The following is a 21,910-nucleotide window of genomic DNA, read 5'->3' as shown; positions in this document are numbered from 1 at the left end:
TGTTACTGCCAAATCAGACATAATCTGGGACACGGTGGAAGCCAGGAGTCGCCCACTCAACACCCATATTTTTGGTGTTCTTATTTTTGCTTGAATAAATTCCTTCCACGAAATAGTTTCCTACTGATGAAGTTAATTGTCTTGTTAAACCTTAAAGAACTTCTATTGAACAATGTATTTAGTCAGCACTGTAAAAATCCATTAAGCAGTATTGATTACCTCCTGGGGCAGGCTGTTTCATCGCTCTGCCTATGTCGGCATTTTATGAGGACTCAGGTGGTTCTGAGTAACAGTCATCAGCACCGGCCTCTTCCCTTCCAACATGGAAGGAAGGAAATTATACTAAGATAACAAAAGGCTTCAAGTGGTCAGCCTTCTTACAGATCTGCCTTTGATTATGTGACATTTGTATGGGTTAAGATAACTGTCTATAAAAGCGTATGCATAGGTGTCTGAATTTGTTGATGTCGATAAGCTTTAATAACTGTAAGATTTGTATTTGTTCCTTGCTGTAAGCTCTTGCACACGTGACATTAAATGTTTTATCTGTTCACATGCAAGGTTTGTTGAAAGGCATGAATACAAGTTACAAAATAACAGCATTGTAGAAATATGCATATAAATATGTGATAGACTGGCGACCTTTCCAGGGTATACCCCACTTTTCACCCATAGGCTGCTGGATATAGGCTGCAGATCCACCGTGACCTGGATGGGTCTTTATTTTGTTTTAAATATAAATGATTCACAATGGATGTAGTGAATAATTGGACAGACAGACGGATGGACGGATGAGGATAAATCACTATTTTTACAGATCTAAGTCACAAATGAGGACTAATCAAGAACCCCTGATGAAGTCTTTCCACTAATAAAGGCTAATTTATGCTTCTTAGGCATAGCCTCTGCAACCGTCAAATCTGTCTCTGTGCGCGACCACGCCCCCCACGCAGAGGTTCTGCAACCGTTGTTGCAAACCTCAAAAAAATCCCAACTCAGACGGTCGCAAACCGGCACAGACCTTAAGCGGAAGTGCGCAGACAAAAAGCAGCTGTAATTGGTCCTTGGTATGCCTTTCCGGCTGTCTGTGTGGTCGTCCTCGATTCGGTGTCGGGGCGCGCCATTTTTAAAAACCGAGGAACAACTACAATGGACAACAGCGACGAAAGGTTAATCAAGGAGGTTTGGAAGTACAATGCGTCAAAGTTCTTGCGAGTTCTTGAATAGGCTCCCCCTTGTGCTTTGGTGGGAAACTGCTGTTCGTCCCTAGAAATTCCAGACCGACGGTGCAGAAGCATACCAGCAACACTGGTTTGCGACCAGACCCAGGCGACATTTGATGTGTGTCGTTGCAGAAGTATAATCTGCCCTTTACCAGTGATTGATGGAAATGCAGCTTAGGGTTGTTAGAAAACCGGCATTGGGCGAGAAGAAGAAGACAAAGAAACATCGATCAAACGTTATCTTGCACATTAGTTGAAAGCAAGATTAAAACAAAGATATCTGATCGATGGTTCTGTTTTTGTCTTTTTCTCATTTATGCTGGCTGGAGAAGAACCTTAAGGTGCATTAACGCCATCAACTGGTACAGTGAAAACGCTTCATTAGGGATTGTAAATTTGTACTCAGACATTTATGAATTGCTCTAGTGAATTTGTGATTTTTACTCATTAATTTCTGAAAGCTGCATGTAAAATTGTGCTACGAAGTCATAAAACTTAAATTTATTCCATTGATTGACTTGTACCTATCGCTTCAAAAACCTACACATATGGCATTCACCAAAAAGTCGAATCCCTTAGGCTAAGTCGACTCGCATCTGGCCAACCTGTTTTTATTGACAGTTATCTTAACCCATATATTTTTGTGTTTTTAGGCAATCAAAGTAATAAAAATAGGCAATGCTTAGTTGAACAAACCTGATTTTATTCATAAAGGGAAGACAACCATAAAACCTAACCTGGCCATATTTGAAAATACGACTGGTTAGTTGTTTAATTGCAAGTGAAGTATGATGAACCCCTTTAACTTACCACACTAATGCTACATTCAAACCGCACTCTCCAGACACAGCAGAAGCAGCTAGTTTACATGCAAAGTCAATGGTTGACGTGCATCAAGGCGCAGCAAAAGGTCCTGCATAAGTCCTGCACGCAGCATAAGTCAGTTCAAAGTTCTCAAAAATGTGAGAAATTAAAGAGCCTGTCTGTATTATCCAGAGAACTGCATTTGCCACTATTAACCTCCAAGGTGGAAAACAGGTTTCTAAATGGTGCCGGATTTGGAGAAGAAAGGCAAGCAGAAAATGGATACTTTTATACAGTATTAATAAACAGCATGGGTTTTTTCCCCATTGAGATCTGATGTGTTTTCAAAGTGTTCCTTTAATTTTTTTGAGCAGTGTATATAATATAAACACTGGCAGTTAGCAAACAAAAAAAAGATAGATGTGGCAAACCAGCTAGTAGGATCAAAAATAAATTACTTTTTCCCAAAGGAACATTTCCTTCCTAAATAAATCATCTAAAAACAGTTTATTGTATTACTGGAGTTATTATATTACATGAGCATGTGTTTAATTGGGAACATTCAAGTATAGAAAACACATGATTTGAATACTGTCTTGAATTGAATGAAAACTGGAAAAAAAAAATCGGTTTTCTTAACAGGAAAACATTAATATTCACAAAATAACCAAGAAATGAGGTGTAATTGACTCTGCAGTTGGTGACATTTACAGTAAAACTGTTGTATGTTCAGCAGCTCGGTACTGTGTTGTCTGTTTTCATCAGACTCCTGTAGGTATTCAATCTGTTCTGGGGAAAAATCCAAGCTACTGTAATATCAACCAGCTGGAATAAACCAGCCAGGAGTTCATCTTGGAAATGAAATAGGCTGCTGCTGGTGACTGATTTCAGGGATTCTTACTGTAGCTCTGGCTCTGCTGATATTACGTAACATTCTGCTGTTATCTGAATCCCACAGTGAAAAACAGGCACACAGTTGAATGATTTAGTGCTTTTTCAACTGCCAGCTCTCTGTTTTCTTGGTACTAGTAGTAATTATTGTGTAAAGAAGGCAACCAGGAAATGGGTTTGAGACAGAGTGGGGAACACATGCAACAAAGGTCAACAGGCCTGTATTAAAATATGTAATGCCACATCGGGACGGACGTCTGTACATGGGCTCCATCCTTCACCCTCCACTACTGCCATACCCAGGCCTAATTTAAGAACTGTTTATAAGATCTATGTGGTAAAAGTTACACTTCAGGCATTAATGCTTTTAAGAACCAAAATAGTTCAATTTTGCAGAATAATAAATTTTTAAGGTAAGTTACCTTTTCAACAACTTTCGTACCTTAGCTAGCTGATCAAACTGGTAATAGCATGGCATTTCACTGGTCACTTTAGTAGGTACATCTCTCTAGTACTGGGTTGGATTTTGGCTTCAGAACTGCCTCAATACTTTGTGGCATATATTCAACAAGGTACTGGAAACATAGCCTGGGTGCCATTCCCAACTTAGTCCCGCCCACAAAGTTTGAGGTTGGGAAGTTCGGTCTGGCTCTGCTCCATAGTAGCGTGAGTATTATCGCCCACTGTCAGGCGATCCAATCAAATTGTCAGGGCGGGCTTTATACGATGATGGACAGATGATCAACAGTAACGTAATCAACCACGTGACCAATGCGCGCTTGGGTGACAACAACAATGGCTGCCGCTGGAGAGTTTAGGTGAGTAGATTCTGCTATTAGGTCTGTTCTAGAAGATATTGACAGCAAATTAATTTTAAAATAGGAACAGAGAAACGCGATCAAGTCTCATCTTCTTATAATAGGCGTGCAACTGCACAATTTGATTTTTGTTGACAACAACCATGCCTCGCTTAACATAAGTCACGCACTCCGTTGCTCTTATTGGTTGTAGGTCTATCCAATTGAGTGCAGAGGCATTTTTTTCCCTGGTTCGTTCGAAACACGCCCCATAATCACAGCTCTATGGAGCAGTATCAGACTCATATTCTAACTAGAATTGAGTCGGACTACGTCAGGCTACTGGAAACATTCCTCAGAGGGTTTTGGTCCAGACTGACATGATGGCATCGCATAGATGCTGCAGATTTGTCAGCTGATGTAAATCTGCTGATCCACCACAACCCAAAGATGCTCTATCACAGAGGTCACCATTTAGCGGACCAGGGTCCGGATCCGGACCCACCTGCTGGCTTATGCGGACCCAACTTGATTTGAAACATTTATAAATTACTGCATGTTGTCTGACGACAGTGTCTAAATGTCACTTCTCTTGTTAACATGGTAAAGCCCTCCGGCATCACGTGATACAAATTAGCCAATGAGCTTCTGTCAGTCTGGGTTGCTGCAGCTGCTACTTTTAGACACAGAAGGCAAACCTGTGGCAAGCCGGGCGATGAGAAAGAAGGAGAAGACGATGAGAAAAAGAGAGCAGAGAAAGTGTTGACTGCTGGAATAAGCACGGCGAACTAGTGAAAGAAAAGTGAAATGGCGTGTTTAAAGATGACCCTGCACATTTTTGAGTATGTTTGCCTCAACCTGCTACTGTGAAGCAGGAATCTCCACCATGAAAATAATCAAAAATAAATATTGATCCAGGCTCACAAATTAGCACCTTGATATGTGCTTGAGAACGGCTTTATTGCCATTCAAACCCAGGTTTAAAGCCTTGCAGGGCAGCCTAAAGCCCACTGCTCTCATTAAGCCATGAAAAAAAAAGTCAGTTCAGGTGTTTTATAAAAAAAACAGTGAGTGAGGAAATTATCTATATACCAAACTAAAAGATTGTTGTTCTCTACTTAAAAAGAGGAGAGGTGTACCCAAGGGCGTAGGTTTGATTTCAACTTTGGTAGGGACACTATTCTTCAGTTTCATTGGTCCTTTGCAAAAATATGCATGCTCTTTTTTATGCTTAATGTGAGCTCCAGGGCTCATTTTGTTTAAAGAGAACAGCAGCATTTCTTACTACATTTACACAAATCTTATAAGCACTACATGCACTAGATGCTGTTTATCAATATTTAAAGCATCACTGGCTCTGATGAATGTGGAATTAGGACTTCTTCCACTTTGAAAAGGATTTCATTTAAATTTACCTGCTACTAAGACAGTGTCTGTTTAACCAAATATAGTTTATAATATGTGGATTTATCCTGTGTTTTCTTCTGAAGATAGAGAATTGTGCATAGGTAAAACCCACTCTTATTTTTTTTTATCTAATATGCTCTCTCTGGATCATGCAAAATAATACATTCAAGGGACAGCAAATAAATGTATTGTATTTACATGTGCACTGGAACTAGAAGAGGAACTGACACTGAGCATTTAAAGTATTAATATTAGACGTTGTACATCTGGACTGTACAGTAGTTACTCTGTGTAGCTAATTTCATGTATTTTATCTATGGCTGAAACAATTAATCATATTAACAAATTATTTAAATAATCGTGAACTAATTTAGTAATTGATTAATCGTAAACTGGAGTATAGGGCCACTAAAATGTGCCTTTAGCCGACAGAGCGACCCACTTAGAGCAGGAATTATACCAAGATTGTAAAAAATATGTAAACATTTTGCATTTAAGAAGTAAAAAAAAAAAAAGTTTTTGTCTGTCAATATTCTACAACCAGAACTCCTCCAAAGGAAACGTTTAAACGTTTCTGTTTCATCTGGTTTCATTTAATAAAAGATCTTCTTTAAGGAGCGTTTGGCTATCTGATTAAAAGATAAAATAAAAGAAATCCTAACGTTGTTAACTTACATTTCTCAAGTTCCACAAATCAAAAAACTCTCTCCTGCTTCTTTACAGAACTCCAATCAGAAGCTTTCGCCTGTTTTAGCGTAGATAATAAGTTTTTTAATTCGGACTAGTTTCGTAGCCCAATATTAATTTATTTTAGCGTCTTTTTTTCCGCGCTCCAAGCACCCGCGCGCGCGCACATACAGACTAGAAAACACGCAAACAGAAAGAGAGAAGGCGGAACTTAAGGCAGAATAATCTGAGAGTTAAACCGCGCAGCACAGTTGATGCGCTGCTATGTGAAAGGGACAGGAAAGAGCAGCAGCTGCAGCTACCAGGCAGAGAAGCTGCGAGAGGAAAAGAAGCGGCTGCTGTATAGTAAATTATAAATATGTTGTTCACATCCAATTATTGGTAGGGACAAATAGGTCCATCCATTGTTCCGCATTCACAGAACTTTTATTTTTTTGAAACTGCTTTTCAGTTGTATTTCTTAAATTTACACTACAGGCTAACTTACACAAGCCACTTGTGTCGGGACATGTTGCTATGGATAAAAGCATCTGCTAAATGCATAACATAAACATAAAAGTAATGAAAACATCAGCCAGAAAGCAAAGATACTGAGAAGTGGTCTGTGGTCGCTACCTGCAGAAGCACTCCTTTATTGAGTGTGTCTTGCTAATTGCCAAAGATTCCCACCTGCTTTCTCCTCCATTTGCACAACAGCATGTGAAATTGATTGTCAATCAGTGTTGCTTCCTGAGGGGACAGTTTGATTTCACAGAAGTTTGATTTGATAGAAATTATATTGTTTTGTTTTCATGTTCCCTTTATTTTTTGGGGCAGTGTATTTCGGCATGTGTTTGTGTTATCTGCTGCAAGGCTTCCCTTAGATTTCTTATTTGTGATGTTGGTATCTGTGGGATGTAGGCTATATTGCGTCATTTTTTTAATGTGGTCTAAATGCTATTTTAAAAGTCTTGCTACCTTAATAAGTCTGAAATCATAGCACACTACGTAGTTTCAGATTTTATAAAAACTGCAGTGAAATATCACCTGCAAAACCAAGTTTTGGATTTTAGTATCAACTTTCTGAACCCAGATCAAAGAGATTGAAAAAGCCACTATTTTAGTAAACTTTGCTTTTTGCATGCAGTCAAAACATTTTGAATTACTTTTGTTTTGTTTTTGTTTCACCTGCTCACTTGAATTCATTCACGAGTCTGCAAATGATTAATGCCCTTTTACCAAAGCCTAGCGTAAATATTAATTATGGTTTCTTGTCATGTAACACTTAAACATTGTTTTTCATAACTTTGGGTAATTTCAATGTTGTAAAATTATGTATTCTTAAAAAGCGGTTATCAAATTTTTGATTTATTTGGTTTTTTTGGGGGGTTATTAGGCATACTTTTTTATTTTGCATTGTATAGCTTTATGTAGGATAGAATGGCCACATAAATTACAGTAATTAATCATAGCAGCATAACCATTTTTATTTAACTGTAGACATTCTGCTGTTTAATAATGTAGTAAAAACCATGTTTCTCTTAAAGTTTTACTGTACTGATGCACTCCTGTACTTTAGTTTAATATTAATATTAATTTTAACTGTTAATTGAATTAGATGAACCTCTTTTCAATGCTGCCATTAAATTACTTTTATTTAAAGACAAACAATATACAGTGTGTCTCTCTATAGAAAATTCCCTTGTACGCTGAGTAAAGCACAGACACAGCTATCCTGTGTTACAATGTTAGGGCATTGTTCTATTGATGAAGAGGGTGTCTGTTTGCCGAGCAGGCAGCGTATGACTCAGGCTACCAGATGGTCTCTGATGCCTACTTTATCTTTGAGGGTGACATCTTATTTGCAGAGAAAAGCGTCGCAGAAGCAAATTAACATTTGGTTTCCATTTATAGATAAAACACTTTTAGACCACAAAGGAGGAACAAAGCTGTAATTAATTAGCCTGGGAGTGCAGCATACGTCACATCACTTTGTTTACTGTTCTTTGCAAAAGAATTCACTAACTTTTAGCTTTTCATTTGGTCAGGTTTAAACCATAAACCTCTGAGTGCTGCTGAGATTTTATGTAATGGGACAGGTAGTGTATTATCATGAAAAGGAGAGGAAACCCACTTTTAAAAAAATCCAGGGTAGTCAGCCGGATTCACTAGCCATCAAAGTGGTAAATAGAGTCCATGTTGGTGTAGTTTCATTTCAATACATATACAGCCGTCATGAACACTTTGCCATTAGATTTAATATTAAAGAAATTCATCTGGACTCTATGAGTAAACTAAAATCCATCTAAGATGGATAGTCTGCATTTAAGATCTTTGACCTTGCATTTATATATTTATATACAGTAAATATACTTAGTTTGATCTCTTTTTGTGATAAATAAAAGAATAGATAAAAAAATTTTTAAATCAAAACTTATAATAAATTAAGTTATAATAATAAATAATCAAAAGTTCTTTGCAAACCAATTATAAAAAAGAAGAGAGAGAAGATAAAAAACAGAAATATTGATCATTTGTTTGTAAAATGTTGCTTTAAATGCATGTCTAACTCGATGATTGATGTTTGTTTTCGTCTTCTTCTTGGTTAATGCCAGCTGGCAAATTACCTTAAGGTGCATTACCGCTAAGGAGTGAAACAGCTTCCACGGGGGTTATAGGTTTGTAGTCATATTTGTGTCTCATACTTGTAAATTAGTGATTTACGCTACAATTTTGCCAAAGTTGTTACTGTATTTGTAACCTTTGTAACCAACAATTCTAACAAACACATAGAATCTTACATCAAGGAACAAATACAAAGCTTAAAATGTATTTGTGTTTATTGACTTAAATTTACAACTTCAGACAGCTATGCATACTTTTTATTGATTTGATAAAGAAATACTTATAATAAATGTAGTTATACTGCTTATAGTACTATTGAGCGTTTTTTTTTTTTTTTTTTTACATCTTTCTCTTTAGAAAAGGTAATTTAAAAGCTGTTCTGGAAATCTTATGATGCCGGTTACACTTACAGGTGCTGGTCATAAAATTAGAATATCATGAAAAAGTAGATTGATTTCAGTAATTCCATTTAAAAAGTGAAACTTGTATATTATATTCATACATTACATACAAACTCATATATTTCAGATGTTTATTTTGTTTAATTTTGATGATTACAAATGACAACAAATGAAAATCTCAAATTCATCATATCAGAAAATTAGAATATTGTGAAAAGGTTCAAAATTGATGGCCCCTGGTGCCACACTCTAATCAGCTAATTAACTCAAACCACCTGCAAAAGCCTTTAAATGGTCTTTCAGTCTAGTTCTATAGGCTACACAATCATGGGGAAGACTGCTGACTTGACAGTTGTCCAAAAGACGACCATCGACACCTTGCACAAGGAGGGCAAGACACAAAAGGTCATCGCTAAAGAGGCTGGCTGTTCACAGAGCTCAGTGTCCAAGCACATTAATAGAGAGGCGAAGGGAAGGAAAAGATGTGGTCGAAAAAAGTGTACAAGCAAGAGAGATAACCGCACCCTGGAGAGGATTGTGAAACAAAACCCATTCAAAAATGTGGGGGAGATTCACAAAGAGTGGACTGCAGCTGGAGTGAGTGCTTCAAGAACCACCACACACAGACGTATGAAAGACATGGGTTTCTGCTGTCGCATTCCTTGTGTCAAGCCACTCTTGAACCACAGACAGCGTCAGAAGCGTCTTGCCTGGGCTAAAGAGAAACAGGACTGGACTGCTGGTGAGTGGTCCAAAGTCATGTTCTCTGATGAAAGTAAATTTTGCATTTCCTTTGGAAATCAAGGTCCCAGAGTCTGGAGGAAAAGAAGAGAGGCACTTCAGCCACGTTGCTTGAAGTCCAGTGTAAAGTTTCCACAGTCAGTGATGGTTTGGGGTGCCATGTCATCTGCTGGTGTTGGTCCATTGTGTTTTCTGAGGTCCAGGGTCAACGCAGCCACATACCAGGAAGTTTTAGAGCACTTCATGCTTCCTGCAGCTGACCAACTTTTTGGAGATGCAGATTTCATTTTCCAACAGGACTTGGCACCTGCACACAGTGCCAAAGCTACCAGTACCTGGTTGAAGGACCATGGTATCCCTGTTCTTAATTGGCCAGCAAACTCTCCTGACCTTAACCCCATAGAAAATCTATGGGGTATTGTGAAGAAGAAGATGCAATACACCAGACCCAACAATTCAGAAGAGCTAAAAGCCACTATTAGAGCAACCTGGGCTATCATAACACCTGAGCAGTGCCACAGACGGATCGACTCCATGCCACGCCGCATTGCTGCAGTAATACAGGCCAAAGGAGGCCCAACTAAATACTGAGTGCTGTACATGCTCATACTTTTCATGTTCATACTTTTCAGTTGGCCAACATTTCTATAAATCCTTTGTTTTTATTGGTCTTCAGTAATATTCTAATTTTCTGATATGATGAATTTGAGATTTTCATTTGTTGTCATTTGTAATCATCAAAATTAAACAAAATAAACATCTGAAATATATGAGTTTGTATGTAATGTATGAATATAATATACAAGTTTCACTTTTTAAATGGAATTACTGAAATCAATCTACTTTTTCATGATATTCTAATTTTATGACCAGCACCTGTACTTATCCACCACCGGCAAAGAGTGGGGTATTTAACAGATACTGTCTTTGCTTGATTACAGTGCTGCATGAACAGGTGACGTGCAGGCTCTGTAGACCCTACCTGAGAAAGAAGATTGTTATTTGCCTTCCAGAGATACACACTGCAGGGGAAGGAGGACTTTGGCGTTGCCTGGTACACACACCGTCAAGTTTTATTTAGGCAATATTCTGAGTGCTTTTTGTTGGCTCTCAGCTAATACAATTTAATGAGTTTTTTTTCTCTTTGAAATCTATCCTCCTGGTAGGATTTTTTATACTCTGCACAAACAACAGTTTTCGTTTTTTAATATTATAATATGTGACAACCTCATGTTATTAACCATATCTATGCAGCGAGTGCAGAGATAAGCCCTCTTTAAAATCAGGGCCCAGTAATGAGAGTAATAATCAAGAACATTGTAACCTGTGATAAATCCCTTCCAAGCCTTAGCTAATGAATTTTCTCTGAAGCCAGCTGCTGTCACTCACTCACTCTCCACCCCCACACACACACACACACACACACAAACAAATATTTGCTGTAGGTTGTTTATCTTCTTCACATTTTGTTCCCTCTCTAAAAACTGGTAGAAATCACCTACTAAGTCTGCCAGATTCAGAACTAGAAGTTATTTTTTCATCCCTCCAATTCTTGAGTCTATCTGTATCAGCAAGGAGCCTCTTAAAGCAGTTTTGGACACTACTTAATGTTTGGACCTCTCCAACATCACCTTCTGGCTTTCATCAATAACACACAGACACCTTTAAAAAAATGTAAAAGGCCATTTTAACTAAACATTTCACCTTCTCACTTAGCTGGGCCTCTCTTAGCCTGAGTTATTGCATCATTTTGAGGTTTGTTGTTCAGCCAGCTTGCTTTGCTCCCTTTTAAACTGAAAATCCTGGTATTTAAGGCTCCTGGTTTTTCTTTACCCCGGTATTATGAATCCCGGGGAATTAATCATTCCCATTAGCCCTCACAATCAGCCTGAGAGAAACTGCGCTATGCCTGCAGCCCAGTGGATGGCGGTAAAAAGAACATACAACTGGCTCTTGGACTATAAGTAAATCCTGATGGAAATACATAAAAAGTCTATTTGACATTTCATTTTATTTATCAACCTGCATCTGGACAGAGTTTTACAACGCATGATTTGTTTATAATAACCACTAGAAACTGGTTAACATTGTTAATTTATGGATTATAATAGGCAGTTAAATCTCATATATCTATCATAAAAAAATGTTTTTAGACAAATGTTATTTATCAAAGTTAGTCCACTTGTACAAGAAATTAATATATTTACTTAATAATCCTAAGGACATCTTTATATGAAGTAGGAGCTGGAGACAGACTCCCAAATAGAAGGATGCCCACAGGCTGACAGGCTTTCAACTTGTGATCTCTCTGTCATGATCTTTTTCAGTGATCTGACCCACATGCAGGAAACCACTCAGAGAAACCAGGGGAAGGTTTAACAGGTTTATTGAAAACAAGTCGAGATGGGTCCAGTGTTGCTCTGAACACTGGTGAACCGGGAGTTTCCAGAAAAGGTGTCCTTCCCAGAATCCAGTCGGTGTGGGTTGTTCCAAAAATTTGTTGGCTCGTTGGAGGGCGGACAGGGTTTACCCAGATTTAGTAGGTTCCTTGAGGAGCGGAGGAGCTGTCTGCCACTTAGATTTCCTGTGGTACTTGAATGGTTCTTGAGATGAATCCCCTCCTCAGTGTGAAGCTCAAACAATCATTTCGGGGGGAAGAGGGTCCAAACCTCCAGTTTGAATCCCCTGCTCAGTATGAAGCTCAAGACGATCCTTCCAGGGGGAGAAGGTCCAAACACCCAGTTTGCAGGATGACTTCCCAAAACTGGCAAACACTCTGGCGTTGAGGTAGTGGCAGTCAGCAGCTTAAGAGTCCTCAGGTAATGAGGCAACCATCGGCAGCTGTGTGAAAGGGCCAACGAGAACCAGGCACCACCTGGTGGTGGAGGGAGAAAACACAACCCACACAAACTGGATTCCTAACACTCTCCTCTTTCAATGCTGTCAGTATAGAACTGTGAAAAAATAGTCCAGTCTAAGTTTAATGTGTATTTCTTGTTCAGACAAGGAAAAGTGTTTGTGCTCATCAGATCACTTTTACCACAGGTTCTCTTTAACCTGGGGTAAAAGACAATGTCCCTAATCATTACCTACACTAACCTAAAATGTCAAAACTTTCTGTCAAAAAATAATTAATTTTATATTCTGGCACTTTCAGCTTCTGTCACATTCCTCACCAATGCTTTATTTTTACTTTGATTCACTGAAATATTTGTCATCCAGTGGAAAATTTGTGAACCCCTAGCCAGGTTTGACAACTCTGTATCTGGGTTCCCACTTTGACTGCAGCCTGATTAGCTTAACTAGACTAGCTGCCAGACGAGCCTATCAGTGGGACTCCAAAGGAGCATTATGAAGCTAGAAAAGCACATTCTTACCCCACATTGTGACTTGCTATACCTATAACTAAAGCTTGCACATTATCTGGATCGTTACCAGATTTCAAGGAATTATACTTTGACAAGAGGCGCACCTTTGGTAACAATTTCTTTAAAATTCTTTCATATGTTTATAAATAAGGCACAGTGTGTGTCTGCAGCCTCTGGTGTTTGTTCTGCTCTCACCTACTTCATTCAATCTGCATTCTGCTTTTTAGTTTGATCTGCCTGATCAAGCAGGAAATCAAATGGCTCATCTTTTCAGGGGTTTTGTCTTAAGTATAATACTTCTGGACTTTTTTGAGTCTGATGGAGAAGCACAGGTACCCCATAGTCATCCAACCAGCTTTTGGTAGATTTGGCATTAGCTGTGACTCCATGAACCATCAAATTGCCCAAATTGCAATTCAAAAAATACATTTGCTAAATGGAAACACTGCAATTTCTGGAAAAAAAAAAACTACTGGAAGTAGTGAGAAGATGATGGCCCCCTCTACAGCAGTGGCTGTAATATGGATATATCTGCTGCTGCATTGTTGTTTTCAGACTTCTCACATGAACAAACTTATTTATAAGCAAGTGTAATAGTATTTATTATTAATGAAAATATTGCAAATTTTAATGTATTATATGTATTTTCAAATTTAACAGAAGATCGACATAATTTTATGCACATTCGTAATGGAAAGGGAGATAGTGTTGGCCAAGTCGTCCGGGGAAGTGAAATTAGCATCTCCATAAGGCTTGTTAGCCAAATCAAGTATGGAGTGCTCTAAAGTTTTTAGGTAAATAGATGTGTTGACTGTGGACTTCAGAAAACACTGACTCTTTAGGCCAGGTCAACTTCTAGCACATGTGTAGAATGTGTCTGTTTGTAGCTGCAGTCCTCCTTCCTCTCAGTCCACTCCTTGTAAAACAATCCTAAATTCAAAGAGTGTTGGCTCTCCATCCTCTCACTGATGATGTGATCCATGTTGCTTATATACAGTAGCTTATTACAGGCTGATAAATAAGGCTGGCTATGTTCTGGGAACTTCTCCTGAACCTCAGATAATTTTTCAAAGGCTTATTCTTGATAAAATAAAGAATGTCATGGAAAACCCTGACCATTCTCAGACTGTTAAAGACCAGCAGAGTGTCTTCAGAGCTCAACAGAAGTTATTTCCTGCCGACATCTTCAAACATCTACAACAGCTCAATGGAAAAAAAAAAAAGTTTCGACATTTAATTTTCCTTTAGGATAAATAAAGTATTTTTAATTGAGTTGAGTATGAAAATGTTTACACATTTTTTTCCTTCTGCTCAACTTTCATTGAATATGCTACAGCACTCTCTGAACAACCAGCTTCTTCAGTAAAAACATTGTTCTTCAGTTTACTCCTTATGAATCTCTTTTAATTATTTATTTTAATTATTTTATTATATTCAAATTTTCCAGTGTATCTTATGAAGAAAGTTTTAGATTTTGCACTGAAATATATTGACTATAGTTATAACATCCTATAACATCCTTAACTTTCAACAATAATTCTCTTCTTTTGTTTTTTCTTTGTTTTTTACAGTTAAAGCTACTATAAACAAGCAGTTAGTATCCTAATTTGGTATCGATGCCATGGTTGTACTTTTTGTTATTCAAACTTAAAAGCTGACGCTAAGCTTCCCCGGGTCATGCCTTATTTTTGATAAAAGTATCCCAACCCCAAGCATTAGCAGGTAGCCACAGACAGTACCAAGCTTCGTATCCCTCCACTTACCCGGCAGGCACTACATTCATCAGTGTGTCAGGGCTCACACTATTTGGGCTCTAATTTTACCTCAGCCAACAAGCTGCTAAATTATTCCTTATTGTTGACTTTTAAACTTATGTTGTTGTTTTTTTGTTTACCAGAAACTGTACTTAAGCAAGAGAAGCAGTAGAAACCGAGCATAGTTAATCAAAAATTAATCAAGGCTGAATAAAATCGTTTAGTCTTAAAGCTACTCCAGTGCAGTGTACTTATTTGATGATAATCTCTAATTTAATTTGTGAAAAGAACAAAAAAAGATATAAAGCAATGTTCATATCATGGTGTTTTAAGGAAGTAAAATTAGAAATGACCTAAAATGAATTATATAAAGAAAATACTTAGGTGAAATTAAACATTTATATTTAAATCAATTTCTATCACAAATTTAAGGTTTTGTATCCGATTGAATTGAAGCAGATAATGTATAGTCATAGTCAATAAGTATATGTGATTTAAAAAAAAGTAGCATAACAAATTGGAACAATTTTTAAAGATAATTTCCATTAAGCTTGTATTACTGTGCTAAATAGGATCTTCCTCTCAGGCAATGACTGCTGGAGATCGACACCATTCCAAAGTAAAGACGAAGGATTTCAGGATTAATCTTCCAGATGAATATTGAACAGGAAAGCTGGCAGACCCCTGATGGTTTAGGTGACCCACATGCTTAATTTTAAACTGCTCCAATGTACATATTTGACTATGTGATTATTTCTTTAACCCAGACACGCAGTTTAAGGAGCCATGATGTTGGGAAATAAATAAAACAAAATATCTAAATGAGAAGTCTTCGTTCAACATTTATCTACAGCACATGTGTAAAGATCCAGTCGTTAAAGTTCGTTGTGCTGCAACTCTTAGCTGTGTCTTTGCTGTAGCACACCCGAATGAAATAATTAGCTCATTAGCTTGACTCTGGAGAACTTGACTGATTTCTGCAGAGGTAATTCAGCCATTTTCAAAGCAAGTGTGTTGGATCAGGAGCATAATTATATATAATATCACCTGGACTTTAAGATGTTGTCTAAAAGTTGCAGGACTCCACCCCACATAAAAAGGATAAAATAAAATAATTCAATGAATAAACATAGAGCAATATTGATTTCAGTGGATTGTGTTCATGACTTTATTAGAGAGTTTGTACTCTTAAGCAGCAGGGCCGAGCTCAGTTTGTGACAGAGGCATGTGGTAGTGGCACTTCCGGTGACAGCAGAATCTAACTAATAGTGGCACTTTCGATGGCCCTTTCACTGCCATGTACTACCAAAAAAATGCTATGGCTGTTCCTGCAATGCTGCTGCTGTTTTTGGGCAAACTATTTGTTATAGACGCCTGTAAGTCTATATCTACTTCCAAATATTCATATTTAATTTATATTATTTCTAATAGAAGTTTATGGAACTTTGCCAGCCACCTGCCACACGGTGTCACCAAGCCAGCAGGCCATCTGCCAAACCTCTATCAGACGGGATGTCAGGGTAGTTATGAGCTACTGATTGTTAGTAAATAAGTACTTTCAGTTGATGGTGTAATTAGTGTTTTTGGATTAATAAAAAGTGTTAGACGCAAGATATAGTGACTGCATACTTCTAATAGCATGGTATGTATATGACATGCAGAAAGGATGGTAAAGACTCACTGCACAAACAGTTGGTTTAGTGAGTGAGCTGTTACAGAAAAAATAAATCACTTAAAAACATGCTGGTACTCAGTAGAATTCCCTGGACAAAAAGACGCCACAGGATGCCAGAAGATGCCATAGTAGACAGCAGTGCTGTCTGGCACCCACTTCACGGCCATGGCAGGCCATAGAAACCAGTGGCAGATGCCGCTGCCACTGCTCCCAGGCCACGACAGGTTATGGAAATTAGCGGCAGGCCGACTGGCACCTCCTTTGGAGCCATGGCAGCAGCAACTGCCACGGCAATTTGCGCCTGCTGTCTTTCCCTGAGTTCAACCTTCATTCTTGTATTTATAGAGATTTTGCTCTTCAGCTGAAGGCTTTCCTCGGTTCAGAACTACTGAGGGAGAAGATTGGAGTTCACATGCAGATTAAAGACTTCCCTCACATTCAGGCGCCCTTGCTGCTGTTGTTAGCTTGACACCGAAGGGTGTATATTGTCAACAGGCTCAGTGCTGGGTTGTATGTTTTGGAGATATATAATCTAAGGCATTCTCCTCCATTAAGAGTTGATTTGACATAAAAGGCTCCTTTTAGTCCCCTCTAAAACCACAGTTCTTTTCTTTCTAAATCATGAGCATATAGTGCTTCAAGAGTTCTTCTGTCACGGAGGTTTAGGTGTTAAGATTTGTGGAGAGGCTTCTTAGTTTCCCCTGTGTATAGAAGCCTGGGCATTCCCAGCTCTGTACAGCCTCTATCTGAGGTTTCTACTTGTAGTTTTGCAAAGTTTTAGCTTCTATTCTTAACTTCTAAACTAGTATCCTAACAGAAGAAGCATCTGATGTCCTGTGGATGTATGAGCAGGGAGGAACAAATGGAAATCCTAAATTCTTTCACCTATGCATCCATTTTTATTATCTTACTCCATAAATGGTTGTTGAGATGTATTCATGGGTGTTTCTAGCTGCCAGTCCCCCTGTAGAACTGGTTCTGGCCACTGCTTTGGCTCCTGTACTGACGATTTAGTACAAAATCCATTTCTCATAATGATATGTGCAGCCAGAGAACTTCTGATGGGTTCCTTTTAAAAGTAATTATATTTGTACTTTTACTGTTTTACTTTTAACAATGAAATAAATAAAATTTAAATACAATAACATTTAAGTTTAATTTTAAATTAAATACAATTTTAAATTAAAAAAATGTTAGAACTGTTAATGTACAATTTTTCAAGGCTGCACTTTTAAAAGATGAAATTGTCCAGTGAACTGTTTTCAAACAAATTTCTTTTTGTTTTACACTTGTGTAAACAAAATGACAAATAAAATCTGTCTAAAGTCTAAAAACAGTGATTTATAAGTCAAGGTGTTTCACTTAATCCCATATTTGGATAGGATCACTGCTACATTCAGGGGTTTGAAAGATGCAGCTCCAGAGCTAAATGTGGCTCTTTGGCTCATTTTATATATTAAACAATTAACTATTAAGTTGTTAATAACAATTAACTTGTTATTTTTTGTTTTGTTTTGTTGTTTTATTACTTTTTCCTATTATTATCTTGTACTGTGCGCCCATGGAAGACAAAAAAGGACTTCTACCTTTACTTTGCCAGGGATTTTGTTTATTTTGAAAAGTAAAATGAACGATAATTGCATTTTATCCAATCCATTTTGATCACGAAAAGAAGAAAACTGATGTTTTCACTCCAAATCTTAACCTTTTTATTTTGGTTAGTGTTTTGTTACCAAAATCTGGGAGGATCCTGCAGCTAAAATCCAATCACTGCAGGAATTTCAGGGATCCCTTATCTCTATCCTGTTGTTGGAAAGTGGGAGGGAACAGTCCCACAATCACAGCCACAGCGTGGGCATTTTCCTGCAGAAGTTGCGCCTCAGCTGGAGCAGGACGGCCGCTGCTGAGCTGCAGGAGACAGAATGAAGGCGTTGAGTAAGTGTCAGGATGGATGAGGGAGGTTTGCCGTGGAACAACGCCGCGCCGTTCCGTCTCCGGATTCCGAGACAGTGGCGCATCTGTGCGCGTAACTATCCTCCATCGGGACACCGGCAGAGGAATGGGCGTCTGGGCTTGGTATTCGCTCGATCATCAGCGTCAGAATAAACCGACGGGGGAGTGAAAGGTGCCGTCATGGAGAAACAAACCAGAGTCAAGGAGGACATGAAGGAGGAGAAGAGCAAAGAGAAGAAAACGAAATCTGGGAAGCTTTTCCGAAAGAAATCTCTAAAGTCAGTGGGGAGCTTTATGAACAGAATCAAGAAAACTTTGGGCACTTTCACCCACTTTGGAGACGGAGACGCGCAGGACGCGGAGGACGACGACGGTGGGTTTGGGAACGGCGTACCGTGCACCCTCACCGCCAGCTCGGGGATAATCACCGAGGATGCACCGGCGGCTTGGGATAGAGCGGCCAAACATCCTCCGAGCACATCTTCATCTCTGTGCGCCGGCAGAGAGAAGCTGCTTTACCAGTATGGAGACAAAGTCCCGGGCGTCCTGGGGCTGAAGAACCACGGGAACACCTGTTTCCTGAACGCGGTGGTCCAGTGTCTGAGTAACACCGATCTCCTGGCGGAGTATCTGGGGCTGGAGCGCTACAAGCTGGACCTGAGGCAGAGCAGAGGGAACGGGCTGGGGGCTGAGGACAAGCGGCCCCCCAAAGGAGAGGTCACGGAGCAGCTGGCATCTGTAGTGCGAGCACTGTGGACTCTGGAGTACACCCCACAGCTGTCAGTGGACTTCAAGGTATACAAACTTAAACATCAGGATAAGGAAAGTCACAGTCATTTAAGGTGCCTTATAAAGCTGAACAGAAACCTTTAACTTAATCCCAAACAGTAACACAGTCTAATGGAATTCAGTGCAAAGCAAAGAGCAAATGATGCGTTCCCTTCAAAGTTTTTCACAGTTGCACATCTGAAAAGTGTGGAGTGCATTTCCATTTAGCCCTTCATGAGCCCCCACCATTCCCCACATTATTTACTAAATCAGCTCTCCACCAGCCTTGCATCTACATCAAAATGTTACAATCATTTTCCTTTGCAAAATAGCTAAATAGAACTTATCTAACCCTCAGCATAGCTCTACATGTATGTTTAAGGTTTGTTTTCCTATTGGAAGATGAACCTCTGCCTCAGTATCAACTCTGTCACAGCTTCACCTATCTTCTCATAACATCTAACCATCTAATCAGCTTTTTTTTAGTCTTAAAAAAGGCTTTCACATAAGGTAATACTGACACCATCATGTCCCACTTTGATACATGATGGTGGTGATGATGGTAACATCTTTTAATGATTTTGTTCAGTATTGGGTTGTGGATCCCATGGGTCTCCTGCCTGCTTCATATTAAAGGTTTCCTTCTTTGATTTGTTAGTTTAGGTCAGCCACCGTAACCTGTACATCTTTAGACTTTCCAAAGCAGTTTATTATTATAATAGTAATAATAACAACCAGAAATTATATATATATAAAAAAAGAATTAGGATTATTTTACTGTAGAAACCTAAAAAAGCAGATACTAGCAGTTCTTATTCATCTTTTATATAGAGAGATTTTTTTTTCACAACAGAATGACAACATTAAAAAGGGGGGAAATTGTTGAACGCCACAAATTACCCTCATTTTTATTTTACTTATATGATGAAAATATGTATATATCTTTTGTATATAATAATAATCTTAAAAAATCTTTCTGCTCTTAAGCCTGAAAGGAGAAAAAAACATTGTATCTAATAGAGAGGGTTTTTTAAAGTTTGATCAATTAGATTTTTCTTACAAGGAAAAACATTTTTTTTGCCTATAAACAAACTTATGCAGGATGAATAGGTTGGCTGTATGAATAGGAAAAAATGATCTGTGAGATGTGTTGTCTATAAATACAGCTGTTCTAGATTTTTTCTTCAATTAAACGCTGTATTTTATCTAGAGTTGTCAAAATGAAAAGAGCTGAATCTGCAAGAAAGAAAATGAACCTTCAAAGTGGAAGTCCTGGCCATAGAACTTTTCAGAGGGGGATAATTAGGTGGTAATTAAATGTTGAGGAGAGTTTCAGCAGCCATCATTACCCAAACACCAGCTATAGCATTAATGACCCAGTTCTACCTTAACTACAGATGCTTTCTGCACTGTCACACATAATCATATATTATTAGGGCAGGATGCTAGAACTCAGCAGGGGGCCACAGACTTGTTTTATTGTCATGAGGCATTTCGGATAATAGCATAGCACCTATTTGCCCGTCACAAGCTCTAACCTGCACGCAGTGCGTTGGCCTGTGACTTCAGAGCTTCCCTACGAGGTGATAATGAGGCTGCTGCTCAGCGTCACAGCAGTCTGGGGCCACAAGTTCAGCAGGTGCCTGACTCACACTCTACTCTAGCAGAGCAGCATAACCTTAAACTTTGAAAGGTATGGAAAAGTTTCCCCCTTAAAGCTAATTCAATATGTTAACTGGAGTTCCTGGATAGATTTATTTTTTTGCTCCCTCAGGATCTGAAAGAGCCCTATGAGAGAACCCTGAGGCTTCCTCACTCTGCCCACTCTGAGACGAGGAACAGGAAGGTGCCTGCCTGCCTGCAGCCCTTTGCTCTAGATTGTCATTGGGCCGCAGTTCAAGGCGAGAAGTGGATAATGTAGAGTGAAGAAAGAAATTCACAATAGGTTTATTCTTAGAAATGCTAATTACTCTGTAAGAATGGGGGGATTTGACCATTTCTGCAGAGTCTTGCATACTTACTCTGTTACACAAGAAATATATCACAGTTCACCTGACGCCTGAAAGGAAGCTGTGTCAGAATATCAGAGACATTATTAATAGCTGTGGAGGTATTTGATTGGATTTGATATTATTCGTCTCTTATAAGTTGCTCTTTTGCTCCCCTGTGTCTGAAATACATTCACACAAATTTGACTTCATATTCCACCAATAAATCTTCAACTTTGTCTCTTCTCCTGCACGGTCCACTTCAGCACCACATTCAAAGGGAACAGCATGTAAAACCTCACCACGATTAACAAATAGGTTCAAACAAAAGCAGTAAGCCTGCCTCTTTATGAGATGTTTCCTGCAGTAGTGCACGCACGCCCATGCGCTCACACACTGTTCTTCTTGGCAGCGTTGTGACCGGAGAGAGGCCCAGAGTTAGTGCAGCCTGAGCCCTCAGAAATTGCCTGTTGAGTAATACCACAGCTGCCTGCAGGAAGGATTATAAAATGATCAGATAGCTCCAAAGCTTGAGTTTGAGAGGCTAAATTAGCTCCTAGTGGCAGAAACTTAAAATGACGCAAAGCTTTTAAACTGTTCTACAAAAGAGATCGGCGTGTGTTTTCGTATGTCTATTAATTTGTTAGATTTCTAAGTTGATTACGAGTTTGCTGCCCTCTGAAAGTTATGTGTTTCATCCTCAGAGGCACGGCTAAAGCAGCTGGATTAACCCATTAAGATCTAGTCTGACCTGGAAGCGTGGGAAAAAGGTGTAGGGTGTGTTGACGGTCATGTTAATTCCTCCTCTCAGCTTAAAGTTACAAATATATTTTGGCCTATGTTTATAAT

General features: G+C 38.8%; 1 protein-coding gene across 1 annotated transcript in view; it reads left to right on the top strand.

Moving 5' to 3' along the window:
• Positions 1–18,201: 18,201 nt before the first annotated feature.
• The window catches only part of LOC119797288 (ubiquitin carboxyl-terminal hydrolase 43-like), a 155,211-nt gene continuing 151,502 nt past the window's right edge, over positions 18,202–21,910 (top strand). Inside the window, exon 1 of the mRNA XM_038306305.1 lies at positions 18,202–19,100. Coding sequence (XP_038162233.1) covers positions 18,486–19,100 — 615 coding nt within the window. The 5' untranslated portion in view covers positions 18,202–18,485. The remainder of the gene's footprint in view (positions 19,101–21,910) is intronic.

Source organism: Cyprinodon tularosa, unplaced genomic scaffold (assembly GCF_016077235.1).
Source record: "Cyprinodon tularosa strain WSP-4 unplaced genomic scaffold, ASM1607723v1 ctg579, whole genome shotgun sequence".
Lineage (NCBI taxonomy): Eukaryota > Metazoa > Chordata > Actinopteri > Cyprinodontiformes > Cyprinodontidae > Cyprinodon > Cyprinodon tularosa.
The sequence above is the reverse complement of the archived record's forward strand: the minus strand, read 5'-3'. Positions and strand labels throughout refer to the sequence as shown.